This window comes from Branchiostoma floridae, chromosome 4 (assembly GCF_000003815.2).
Source record: "Branchiostoma floridae strain S238N-H82 chromosome 4, Bfl_VNyyK, whole genome shotgun sequence".
Classification (NCBI taxonomy): Eukaryota; Metazoa; Chordata; class Leptocardii; order Amphioxiformes; family Branchiostomatidae; genus Branchiostoma; species Branchiostoma floridae.
Genome location: NC_049982.1, coordinates 7328207 through 7340521, shown reverse-complemented (window position 1 = coordinate 7340521; position 12315 = coordinate 7328207). Strand labels below are relative to the sequence as shown.

Below are 12315 nucleotides of genomic sequence, written 5' to 3'. Positions count from 1 at the left end.
TTAGGTAACCTCACCATAACTGAACTCACATGACCAGCCTATCAGTGTCACCTTAGCTATAATTAGGTAACCTCACCATAACTGAGCTCACATGACCTGACCTCAACTGACCTTCAGTCCACAAAGCGTTTTAATGAGACGCCAACAAGGAGGCGAACGTAGCTTGTTGTTACTCGTATCTAAAGCATATTCATAGGACCTATCAAATAACCTCTGCTATTAAAAGCTGTTTACATTATAGTCCATCAGAATTAACAAATACATGAAACTTACTAATGAAATCTTCGAGCGGTTTGAACCACGGTCTATTGAAATGTAAATCTAAATGAAGTAATCGAGGACGCCAATTATTGGTCAGCAAGTGCACGCAAATGAAGACAATCCAAACGCTCAGAGGGAATTCCAACGTCATCTGTTGGTATCTATTTCGTCTGGCCTTGAACTTTGCACTCTGCGAGGTGTTACTCGCTCTCCCAGTCTTGCTGAGTAGCTGGCGAGGACTTAGCAACAAAATGGAGTTGTTCTTTGTAGCCTTGGTACTGCTTGGAGTCTACCTGTACGTCCAAAACCTCCGGTTGACGAGGAAATACCCACCAGGGCCTCGTGCCTGGCCGATCGTCGGGAACCTGCGCGATCTCGCCCGGGGACAACATCGAGTGTTCGCTGAATGGCGAGTGAAATATGGCGACGTCTTCACGTGCGTAAATATGTCATTGCAGACTCATTATCGATCTTAAGTAGTCGCCAGTATTGGAAATGCATAGGACCAGAAAATGTAGGGTGGGTGGCCTCGAAGTTGAGGTACTAATTTCAATTACTAGTAGTCCTCTTTTTTTACGACAGCAAATGTATTTCATAGGTGTTGTTCATCGGAAAAATACACGAAATAACAGCATTTTCTACACTGGCACGGCATTTATTTCGTGCAGTCAGGCAAAATGATACCCGAGGCATCGTACAAAAGGCAGGGAACCAGCAGTCGAACGAGACTTGAACAGGATCTCGAGCTCGGCTTTTCGAATTTGTCTAAGGCCACACCAATTTAATTTCTTGGTTCACGGATTTTTTCATAAAAAATATGGAGCGAGAGGGCGAAATAAAAATAAAAATTGTAAAATGGTTGGGGTAAAGGTAACGGCTAATCCAAAACATAAAGAAAAAAAATTTTCAGCTTGAAAAAAGTACAAAAACACTATTATTGTACAGTAACAGCACCTGTACCCACAATTTAAGGAGCTTATCATATAAAGCCCAATTTGCTACACCAGAAAGTTGGTGAATGGTTTCATTAATGGCGAAAATTTGCTGAGTGGTAATTTTTATTTTTATTTTTTTTTCCAAAAAATAGGAGCGAGCGAATCCGTGAACCAAGAAATTAAATTGGTGTGGCATAAGCGTAAAATGTGTACATCTTGGCTCCCATTGTGAGGTATTGCATCAAAACGTCTTGTTATCGGGTCACAAACTATAAGTCCTATATCTGAGGTGCAGGTTTTGGGAAGGACAACTGACGAGCCGACATTGGTACGCGATTTTTTGTTGTTGTTTTACACGATAAGGGAATACATATTGCCTTGCTGGTGTGTTCTTTCTATCTCTTCTTCCGTCAGGAACCTACCATTATTAATTTCTGTCTACATCATGTGGCAAGTATACAAAAGTAACGGGTCCGCACTGGTGTTCCAGTGCTGAATCAAGGGTCAAATCGGCCTCAGCACTGGTTTTCCAGTGCTGAACTGCCGTCAGCACTCGGGTACCAGTGCTGAGCTCGCAGCGGAGAGGCGGTGAGCCAGTTCAAAGGTCATTCAGCACCTGTTACCCAGTGCTGAAACCTCCGTCAGCACTGGAACCGAGTGCTGATATACAAAAGTAACGGGTTCCGCACTGGATTTACCAGTGCTCGGGAACTTTTCAGCACTGTAAGACCAGTGCTGCATCATTTAAAAAACAATAGGTAGTCAGAGTTAGACAACTAACAGTTGGTCTATCTGTGTGGTAAAGACATCGCTTGGTTTTTTTTACAAAGAATAGGTAGTTACAGGTGGACGACACATTCTGCTTGTGCAGCAAAGAACCAGCATTTAAAAAACATTGTATAATACAGTTGTCGATTTACATTTTGTAACAGAATGTAAGTTCTTTTCACCAACTTTATACATTTTATACTCGGTTTCCAGTGCGGAATATTCGTCAGCACTGGATTTCCAGACCTGAAATGTCCTCAGCTCTGGAAATCCAGTGCTGATTGTAGTCTCAGCACTCGGTTTCCAGTGCTGACAGAAGGGCTTTGAGTGCTGAAGCTGCCTCAGCACTGGATTTCCAGTGCTGACGCCGTCTCAGCACTGGACTTCCAGTGCTGACGACCACTTCAGCACTGGTGTTCCAGTGCTGACAGAGGAGACCGTTACTTTTGTATATTTGCACATCACTGCTTGCTAAACTGTTTACAATGTCCTCATTTTGTAGTGTCTGGCTCGGATCCCGCCCAGCAGTCGTGCTGAGCGGACAGGATGCTGTGAAAGAAGCTTTGCTCAAACATGGCAATGTCTTTTCGTCCCGTCCGGACTTGTTCGTGTGGAGACGGACAATACCGACGAGAGGAAAAGGTGGGGAGACATCTTAACATGAAAAAACTTCGTCATCAAAGCCTGAATCGTTTGTACGTACAAAAAAAAACACGTATTTGGAAAGCCCGTTTTCCAGCACAATGTTCCTGATTGTCATGTTTATGTGGGCGAAGCCACACATATAGTTTTTTTCTTACAAGTATTTCACCGGAAATCAGAAACAAATGGAAGCCTCCATGTACTCCATGTTTCAAGCTTTTTGATTGGCCTAAAGTCGCACTTTCTCGGTTGTACGTCAGAGGTGAACCTATCAACGCGCAGGACACAATCGGCATCCATTTTGATAATAGCCAATCAAAACTCAGAAAAATGGAAGCTGTTAGCAAATACTCCGCGTTCCCAGCTTTTTGATTGGCCTAAATTCAGACTGTCTCGGGTGTACGTCAGAGCTGGACCTATCAACGCAGAGAACACAAAATGTCATTCGGCATCCAGTTTTATAATAGCAGCTGAGACGCAGTAAATCGGCCATGCATTCGACCAAACAGGCGCTCAAGGAAGAAGTTGCCCGCCACGGAATGAACAAGATTGATAAATTTGCACAAAAAACATTATCTTCAGAAAATGGGACCTTGGAATCTTGCAAATTAAACAGTGAACGGACGTGTTCAAGCTACGCATTGCATTTGTATACATGTACCTGTTAAAATGCATTAACGTTACGGCAAGCTTGGCCGAATGGCTAAAACACCAGCTACATTTGCGCTTTTTTCGCTAGGTCAACCCTGGTTCGATTCCGGGCGGGAACAACTTTTTACAAACGGGAACAACTTTCTTTTAGTTGTCCTTTTTTTTTTCTTTTTTGATATTTACAACAATTTTATCTTGCAAACAGAGCATCGTTCAGTTCACACGCCTTTTTATTTATTTTTTAATTGCCCTCAAAAGACGGCGTTTAAACGGTCGGACGGTCCATGTGGGGAGGGGGGCTCGTCAACGCCTCGGACCATACCGGCAGCCAAATACTGTATCGTCGATGTCTGTCGCCTGCGGCGTTAAGTCAAATTTGGAATGGAGGCTACGGTACGGTACCGGACCTGAACCTGATCATGAATTTCAGCTTTATAATTGCTACACAGCACAACCCGTGACGTCAGGTAAAGGCCGAGAATAGGGGTGAACCGAGAATACGGGGCACCTAATGGCAATTACTATTGTGTGTAAGATAGTTTGACTTAAACTTCAAAAAAGGCCACGGGAAAGACTTGCTGCATTTTCGCGAAAATGTTGTCATTCTAGTTGTTTCTTTTCTTGCGATTTTTCCTTTCTTTTCCCTTCGCCCACATCCAGCATTTTTTCAAAAATGTTGCCTTTCTAGTTTTTTTTTTCAATTGTAAGGTTGCTCAATGACCTGACCTGTATATCAGGGGTGCCTAAGCATTTGCATGAACCCTATGAGATCCGTACGAACATTATGTGATACGTACGAATCACTATGCGAAAACGCACGAACCTTATGCAATTTCCACGAATCACTAAGCGATAACGTACGAACCTTATGTTGCACACACGAACCTTATGTGATTTGCACGAACCTTATGCGATTTGCAGGAACTTTATGCAAACCGACCGCCGCCGCTACGTTGGGAGAAGGCGTGTTTCTGAGCGCTTCTACCCATGATAGTTTTATTTCAAACTATTGACTGGACATATGCCATAACGAAGACGTATCTAAAAACATGCGAGATACTCTTTGTCTTCATTCCTGCGCGTCACATCGTATTTTCCGCCGCTGAAGATCGAAGCCGCCATGTTGAAAATTCCGCTCCGCCTGTCACGTGACCCGAGCAGTAATTGGCTGATTTCGCAGAAGGTTCATGCAAACCGCATAAGGTTCGTGTGTATCACATAAGATTCGTGCGTATGACATAAGGTTCGTACGTTTTCGCATAGTGATTCGTGCAAATCGCATAATGTTTGTGCAAATTCTTAGGCACCCTGTATATTTTCTTTCCTGTATATTGTCGGACGATGAAGCAACTTTGTCAGTTTGCTTTCTTAGCTGCTGCTTGTAGAGTCTATATAGACATAGGGATAAAGATAAAGAAAGTTCTGTCAAGAAAGAATGCTTGTAATCGGAGACGGAATGGAAGAGTTTTTCCTGGCATTATAATCAAGCTGCACCGTTTCCATTGTCATCAGGTGTTGTCACGGCCCCTTACGGCCCCGAGTGGAAGGAGACCCGAAAGGTGGCGCTGACTTGGCTCAACACCTTCGGGGCCGGGAAGCAGAGTCTGGAGCCGACCATCGTGCAGGAGGCGCAGGATCTGGTGCAAGTGTTCAAGGATAAATGCGGTCAACCGTTCGACCCCACGGTGTCTCTAGGCCTGTCGGTTTCCAACGTGATCTGTTCCGTGGTGTTCGGCCGAAGATTCGACCATGACGACAAGCGTTTTTCGCACCTGGTGGGGCTCCTCAATCGGTACCTCGGCTCAAGTGCATCCTCCCAGGTTTGTCTTTTCATATAGTTTTGGGTTGCATGCTAGCGCATCCATAACGTAGATTCCTAAAAATTCGATAACTCCCACCGACAGTCTCACAAATAAGCAAAGAAAATAAGACTTTTAAACCCCGTTGCACTGGGGCTTTAAGCATTTGTCCACATCCACGAATGTTAAGAACTTTGCACCGTACTGTAGCTGTAGCTGTATTGAACCATCGAGGCTGAAGATTTCGGCAGTCGAACTGGACACTGCAATCATAATTGGCTGATTGCTCCCACTTCTATATTCTGTCTGTTCTCTCAGGCATTGAACATCTACCCAAAACTGTGGCACGTCCCGTCTTTCCGCCGGAAGCTGGGGGAGGTGGTGACGTTCAGCGAGGAGATCCGCAGCTTCGTCATCGAAGTCATCCGGGAGCACAGGGAGACCTTTGACCCCAACAACATCAGGGACGTCATCGATGGTTATCTGCTGGAGGAGCACCGAGGTAAGATGACAAACTTGCACGTTTCACCAACATCACCCCCATCTGGGTGCTACATCTGGATATCCACTGCCGTAGAAACGCGGCGACAACAGTCTTGTTTCGTTTCGATTATATAAAATTTACATTCTCTGTGCCTCAACTGCGCCGCGTCAGCTCCTTTCTCACTGTTTCTTTGGAAATTGATTGACTCTTTTTAGGGGCTTTAAACTACTTCTTCGTTGAAATGTGCCTGAAACATAACGCAGGTTTGTGAGATGAGCTCATCGCTTAACCATTGTCTTGTGTCTTTAGGGAACAGAATACTGTCTGAACTGCCACAGGACAACATCATCAATGTCATCAAGAACCTGTTCGCGGCGGGAACCGACACCACCGCCACCACGCTCCGCTGGGCCCTGCTGTACCTGGTCATGAACCCGGATGTGCAGGGCAAGGTGCAGGAGGAGATCGATGAGTCGCTTGGAAAACAGGTAAAACGTCCAAGGGTAGTTTTTGCAACGTCGCGAGTGGCCTTGTTTGATCGTCAAAGGGGAACCTAGAACTTGTGGGTTCGAGTCCCTGAATTCAAGGGTCATTACGACTTGGGAGAAGTCGCGTCAAATTTTATTTTAGAATGTGTTTTTGCGTTTGTTCATTGCACATAACATACCACAATCCTCACAGACTCCATCTATACTGCTGCGAGAACACCTTCCGTACACGGAGGCGACCATACGCGAGGCCCAGCGGATCCGGACCATCGTTCCTTCGTCTGTGCCTCACGAGACCACAGCTCCTGCTACAATCCTGGGCCATCAGGTAACCATTTCCACTCTGCGTTTCTTTCCGTACGTACGTTAACATGTTCCACATTATAATCCACCGTTATGTGCTATCTGTGTTCTATGATATACCATTTTCACACTTTAAAAATTGGTTTACCTGTCCCAGATCCCCGCCGGCACCTTCATCCTGCCCAACCTGTGGTCTCTCCACATGGACCCGAAGTACTGGCCCGATCCGGAGCGGTTCGACCCCACCCGATTCCTGGACAGTGACGGTCAGCTGAAACAGGGGACAGTTCTTGTCACAGCTCGGAATCTAGAGGTCCTGAGTTCGATCCCCGCCGTGCCCCTCGACGTTGTGCCCTTGGGAAAGGCACTTTACACGACCTACCTCACTTCACCCAGGTGTAAAGACGGGTACTTGACTTCGGTCGGGGAGGTAAAGACTACCTTTACCTTCTGTCTGTACCGTGTATGTGGCACTGTTAATATAAGTTACAAAACTTGAGTGCAGTGCCACATTGTCCTCGTCTGTCCAAAAGCAAATATATATCAAAAAGGAACGCAGCATTTAGATGAGACCAAAGGTGAAGCTCATGTCACAAAGTGGCTTAACATACCAAGGGGATTGAAGACGCTCTATTGCATTTGAACAATGCAAACGCTCGTAGGGAATTCCAACGTCATCCGTTGGTGTCTCATTCAACTTTGGACTTTGTGAGGTGTTACTCGCTCTCCCAGTCTTGCTGAGTAGCTGGCGAGGACTTAGCAGCAAAATGGAGTTGTTCTTTGTAGCCTTGGTACTGCTTGGAGTCTACCTGTACGTCCAAAACCTCCGGTTGACGAGGAAATACCCACCAGGGCCTCGTGCCTGGCCGATCGTCGGGAACCTGCGCGATCTCGCCCGGGGACAACATCGAGTGTTCGCTGAATGGCGAGTGAAATATGGCGACGTCTTCACGTGCGTAAATATGTCATTGCTGACTCATTACCGATCTAAAGTAGTCGCTAGTATTATTTGTAGTTATGATTCGTTATTAGCGGAAAAAAACACATGCGACCAGAAAATGTAGGGTGGGTGGCCTCGAAGTCGAGGTACTAATTTCAATTACTAGTAGTCCTCTTTTTTTACGACAGCAACTTTATTTCATAGGTGTTGTTCATAGGGGAAAAACACACGAAATAACAGCGTTTTCTACACTGGCACGGCATTTATTTCGTACAGTCAGGCAAAATGATACCCGAGGCATCGTCCAAATTGCAGGGAACCAGTCGAACAAGACCTGAACAGGGGCTAGGCTTTTCGAATTTGTCTAAGCGTAAAATGTGTACATCTTGGCTCCCATTGTGAGGTATTGCATCAAAACGTCTTGTTATCGGGTCACAAACTTTAAGTCTTATATCTGAGGTGCAGGTTTTGGGAAGGACAACTGACGAGCCGACATTGGTACGCGATTTTTCTTTACACGATAAGGCCACAGGCACAGCAAGTAAATTTTATGGATGACATCAGCGCGCGCATTAATTTTCGCCTGATTTCCTCTTCGAGGATGGCCAGATAGACCAAAACAGGCAAATAGGTTGTGTTGTAGCCTAATAATCATACTTGTACAAGTGACACTAGGGAGGTAGCCATGACTATAGTTGCAGAAGTGAAACTTGTTGGATAGTTGTAAAAGTGCCACCAATATGGAAGCCATGCATGTAGTTGCCAGCTTGGCAAGTGCTACCAGTGTACCACACTAGTATCACTTTTACTACACTAGTCACTTCTTTAACACGGGAATGAATGCCTTGTTAGTTGTGATGCCACGTTTTGTCACTTCAAATCTTGTTACGATGTTTATGGTGTCTATTTTGAAAATCTAGCCATCTTGTTTTTTTATCCCATCTTGTTTTTTTTTTCGCACTATCTCATTATTTTTGCACTCTGCATAGGATGTCATCCATAAAATTTACTTGCTGTAGCCTAAGGGAATAGATATTGTTTTGCTGTTGTGTTCTTTCTATCTCTTCTTCCATCAGGAACCTACCATTGTTGATGTCTGTCTACATCACTGCTTAATAAGCTGCATTACAATTTCTTCATTTTGTAGTGTCTGGCTCGGATGTCGCCCAGCAGTCGTGCTGAGCGGACAGGACGCTGTAAAAGAAGCTTTGCTGAAACATGGCGATGTCTTTTCGTCTCGTCCGGACTTGTTCGTGTGGAGACGGACAATACGAACAAGAGGAAAGGGTAGGAAGACATCTTTACATGAAGTTACTTATAATAAGCATTTTAAACAATGACTTAAGCATTTAAAACAAAGTTTGAATCTTTGTACGTACAGTAAAAGACACTTAATTGGAAAGCCAATTTTCCAGCACAATGTTCATCAATGTTCCAATGATCATCAGTTATTTTTTTATTGTAAGGTTGCTCAGTGATCACAAGATTACTGAATGACCTGACCTGTATATTGTCGGACGATTGTCAGTTTGCTTTCTTATTAGCTGCATCTTGTAAAGTCTATACATAAGACAGCCCCTATGCGTGCAATGGAAGCTATGTAGTGAGTAATCCTACTTACAAGAGTAATATGTGAACTTGCAATTGCCTGAATAATCATAACCGGGAAGTCATTTATGGTCACGGTGTTTATGGGGGGGGGGGGTGCTGTTTTATGCGTCAATTGAAAGACGGATTAAGTTGTTTTAACGATCGAGTCGATATGGAGAGGGGACTTTGGAATCCGCATATCGCTTTTTCAAATCGATAGATTAAGAAAGTTCTGTCAAGAAAGAATGTCTGTGATCTTATAGGAACGAATTCTCATCAAGTTGCCACCGTTTGCATTGTAATCAGGTGTTGCCACGGCCCCTTACGGTCCGGAGTGGAAGGAGACCCGAAAGGTGGCGCTGACTTGGCTCAACACCTTCGGGGCCGGGAAGCCGAGTCTGGAGCCGACCATCGTGCAGGAGGCACAGGATCTGGTTCAGGTTTTCAAGGATAAATGCGGTCAACCGTTCGACCCCACGGTGTCTCTAGGTCTGTCGGTTTCCAACGTGATCTGTTCCGTGGTGTTCGGCCGGAGATTTGACCATGACGACGAGCGTTTCTCGCGCCTGATGGGGCTCCTCAATCGGTACTTCCAATCAAATGCGTCCTCTCAGGTGCGTCCTCTCATACAGGTTCACCGTGACAGGTTTGGGTATCAAATTTAAATCACCAACGTAGATTCCTAAAGTTTTGTTCAAGTCCCTGAATTACGGCAAATATTTGGAACTCTACACCGTACTGTTATAGCGGAATATTTTTTTTCATATGGAGGCTAAAGATCTCGGGCAGTTGAACTGAACGATACAAGCATATTTTGGCCGATAGTGAAGTATTGCTGCATTGCTCCCATTTCTATATTCTGTCTGTTCTCCCAGGCACTGAACGTCTACCCCATATTGCGGCACGTCCCGTCTTTCCGCCGGAAGCTGGAGGAGGTGGTGACGTGCAGCGAGGAGATCCGCAGCTTCGTCATCGAAGTCATCCAGGAGCACAGGGAGACCTTTGACCCGAACAACATTAGGGACGTCATCGATGGTTTTCTGCTGGAGGAGCACCGAGGTACGTGGTCATCCAGAATAACAAACTTGCACGTTTCATCATCATCATCATCACCTCCTTCTGAGCGCTACATCCACTGTCGTAGAAACGCAGCGGCAATCTGACTTTCTTTGTTTAACTTATATAATTAGTACATTTCTCTGCACCTTGCGACGTGTGCGCTTTTCTGTAGCACATTAATTGAGCCACTTTGGCGCCTTTGAGGTATTTCTTCGTGGAATCGTGGCTGAAACATAATGTACGTTTGTGAGAAGAGTCCTTTGCTTAACCGTTATCTTTTATCTGTAGGGAACAGAATATTATCTGATCTACCACAGGACAACATCATCAACGTCATCAGGAACCTGTTCGTGGCGGGAACCGACACCACCGCCACCACGCTCCGCTGGGCCCTGCTGTACCTGGTCATGAACCCGGATGTGCAGCGCAAGGCTCAGGAGGAGATCGATGAGTCGCTAGGAAAACAGGTGCATCTCACATCTGTACTAAGGCAAATAAAAAGACGAGAGACTTTTGATTTGCTTCAAATGAGATCTTATGGTAGCTGTTCACGATTACCAAGAATGCGGGGTTATGATCCAGGATTTGCTACGCCTTAGCGCACTATCGTTAGAATAATTGCGTCATCTTATATATCTTTCATCATTACAAGGCAGTATTCAAATGCACATTCGAACTGGACAAAGCTGAGTCGGTTTACGCTTGACAAGCTACTAAAACTCGCTGTTGTATCACGTTTCCTATAAACTATATCAGATACGTTATTGCCGTCACTCTGTGTGTAAATGCGTATCTTACGTTAACCACAGACTCCATCTATACTGCTGCGAGAACACCTTCCCTACACGGAGGCGACCATACGCGAGGCCCAACGAATCCGGAGCATCGCTCCTTCGTCTGTTCCTCATGAGACCACAGCTCCTGCTACAGTCCTGGGCCATCAGGTAACTACTCTGCGTTTCTTGTAGTTCCCACGTTAACTAACGTATATTCCACATCATAATCCATCGTAAAGTGCTTTCTGTGTTCTACAACATACCATTCTCACACCATTTTACCTGTCCCAGATCCCCACCGGGACCTTCATCTTGCCCAACTTATGGTCTCTCCACATGGACCCGAAGTACTGGCCTGATCCGGAGCGGTTCGACCCCACCCGATTCCTGGACAGTGACGGTCAGCTGAGACAGGGGACAGAGTCATTTCTGCCGTTCAGCACAGGTGAGCCAGTTTTCACCTTGGAGTGAAAAGTCATTTGTTCTGGTGGCAAATGATGCATCTATGCACCATAAACAATTCGTCTAAGCGAACGCTGGCCAAGTGAATTTTCGAACGACACTTTAAGAGTATCATAGAATAGAAGACAAGCGCTTAGTATTGTATATTTGATGATACAGTTTATTTCCTACCGAGTCAGGTCCCCGGAGGTGCCTCGGAGAACAACTGGCCAAGTTCGAGTTGTTCCTCTTCTTCACCTCTCTGATGCAGCAGTTCACCTTCAAGCTGCCAGAGGGCGTCCCTACTCCAGACACGGAGGGGATTTTCGGGCTTGTGTTTTCTCCAAAGCCGTTCGAAATCTGTGCATTTCCGCGATTTTAGTCAGGATCTTAACGCATTACTTTGTTTTTAAAACACCGCGTTCTTCTTAAATATGGTGGTACGTATGTGGTAATCATAATTATGCAAAGTACAGTTGGATTTGAAATTCCCAAGTGTATTCATACTTTTTTGACGAAATATCTAAACGATTACACACAGCAAATATTGGCTAATTAGGGAAACTTCGTTACATGACAAGTGATATTGATTATTGAGGATGTATTCATATATTCTTTGTTTGTACAAGGGATAATTTCTATATTTCCAACCCTATTTTTGTTGGCTTAGGCATGAAATGAGCAACTTGTTTCGAAAGCCTTTATTGTTTAAGGATCCACTTATTCCAATATATGCAGCATTGTTAAATCAAGCATAATTGTGATATGTGGTAACCTACTAAGTAACTTCGCTTAATACATCTTATTCATCACTGCGTGACGACCTCCTCGCTTTATCTGTATCCTTGAGTATTGTCCTAATATAGATACCTGCCACAAAGCACCTTGACGTAAGGTCGAGGAATGTTTGTACATCTAGGTCGCAGATATTTTGGCAAAATGGTGTTGAGAACGGCAAAAAATAATAAAATAATAAAAAGTGTCAAATAGAGGCAACGCTGACTATAGTATTTACCGATAGAAACTCCAGTTTGGGGCCTGCTATGTTTGGTTGTGTTCTCGGTGGGTGTAACCAGAGGCTGCCATGGCTGCGGTGTACTCTCCAAGCAGAGGTTAGGCTCCGGCTGTTTTTTTTAACGTTTTTTTAGTCGTTTTATCGGGCTTTCTATTTTGTCATT

At 44.8% G+C, this 12315-nt stretch overlaps 1 protein-coding gene across 5 annotated transcripts in view; it reads left to right on the top strand.

Moving 5' to 3' along the window:
• The first annotated feature begins 383 nt into the window (after positions 1–383).
• LOC118413157 (cytochrome P450 2U1-like) overlaps positions 384–12315 on the top strand; it is a 29234-nt gene continuing 17302 nt past the window's right edge. The window contains exons 1-8 of one of the 5 annotated variants that reach the window (XM_035816353.1): positions 385–697; positions 2467–2606; positions 4770–5077; positions 5375–5558; positions 5850–6028; positions 10730–10864; positions 10988–11141; positions 11338–12129. In XM_035816353.1, the coding sequence (XP_035672246.1) occupies positions 513–697; positions 2467–2606; positions 4770–5077; positions 5375–5558; positions 5850–6028; positions 10730–10864; positions 10988–11141; positions 11338–11519 (1467 nt within the window). In that variant the 5' untranslated portion in view covers positions 385–512 and the 3' untranslated portion in view covers positions 11520–12129. Of the gene's footprint in view, positions 698–2466; positions 2607–4769; positions 5078–5374; positions 5559–5849; positions 6029–6924; positions 7284–8418; positions 8559–9167; positions 9476–9736; positions 9921–10208; positions 10388–10729; positions 10865–10987; positions 11142–11337; positions 12130–12315 lie in introns of those variants that run through there. The other 4 variants (XM_035816350.1, XM_035816355.1, XM_035816351.1 and 1 more) reach the window with 4 other exon arrangements.